This window comes from Eimeria mitis, genomic scaffold (genome assembly GCF_000499745.2).
Source record: "Eimeria mitis Houghton genomic scaffold, Emh_scaff9335, whole genome shotgun sequence".
Classification (NCBI taxonomy): Eukaryota; Apicomplexa; class Conoidasida; order Eucoccidiorida; family Eimeriidae; genus Eimeria; species Eimeria mitis.
This window is the reverse complement of record NW_013576881.1, coordinates 1,042-1,547: the sequence shown is the minus strand read 5'-3', so window position 1 is coordinate 1,547 and position 506 is coordinate 1,042. Positions and strand designations below refer to the sequence as shown.

Sequence of the window (506 nt, the reverse complement as noted above, 5' to 3'; positions counted from 1 at the left end):
CAAGCTTCTGCTGGCTGCTGCAACCATCCGGCAACAAGTAACAAGTAGCTGTATGTACACCTGAAGCTGCGGCCGAGATGTCTTCCACTCAGAGCGCCTACAGGGACGCCACAGAGGCCCACCAGCAACATTTGTCGCTGCAGCAGCAGCAACAGAAGCAGCAGCACGTACAGCCGCAGCAGCAACAGCTGCCGCACGAGCAAGGGCAGCAGCTGCAACAGCTCCAGCAGCTGCAGCAGCTGCAGCAGCTGCTTCAACTGCAGCAGCAAAGCGAAACTGAATACTCCTCCCTCAATAACTCGTTACTTTCTACAGCTAAAGATCTGCTACAGCAGCCGCAGCAGCAGCAGAAACAGCAGCAACAGCAGCACACCCCTGTGGGTACTGCCGGATCGACCGTGCACGAGTTGCTGCTGCAGCTCCAACCGCAGGGGCAGCAGCAACAGCAGCAACAGCAGCAGCAGCAGCAGCAGCAGCAACTTGGGCAGGCTCGAGACCCTGCTAAC

The 506-nt window shown here is 58.3% G+C and overlaps 1 protein-coding gene across 1 annotated transcript in view; it reads left to right on the top strand.

The window, feature by feature from the left end:
• Positions 1 to 77: 77 nt before the first annotated feature.
• The window catches only part of EMH_0096940 (uncharacterized protein), a gene marked incomplete at both ends in the record, with an annotated part of 1,454 nt that continues 1,025 nt past the window's right edge, over positions 78 to 506 (top strand). The window contains one exon of the mRNA XM_013502473.1: positions 78 to 506. Coding sequence (XP_013357927.1) covers positions 78 to 506 — 429 coding nt within the window.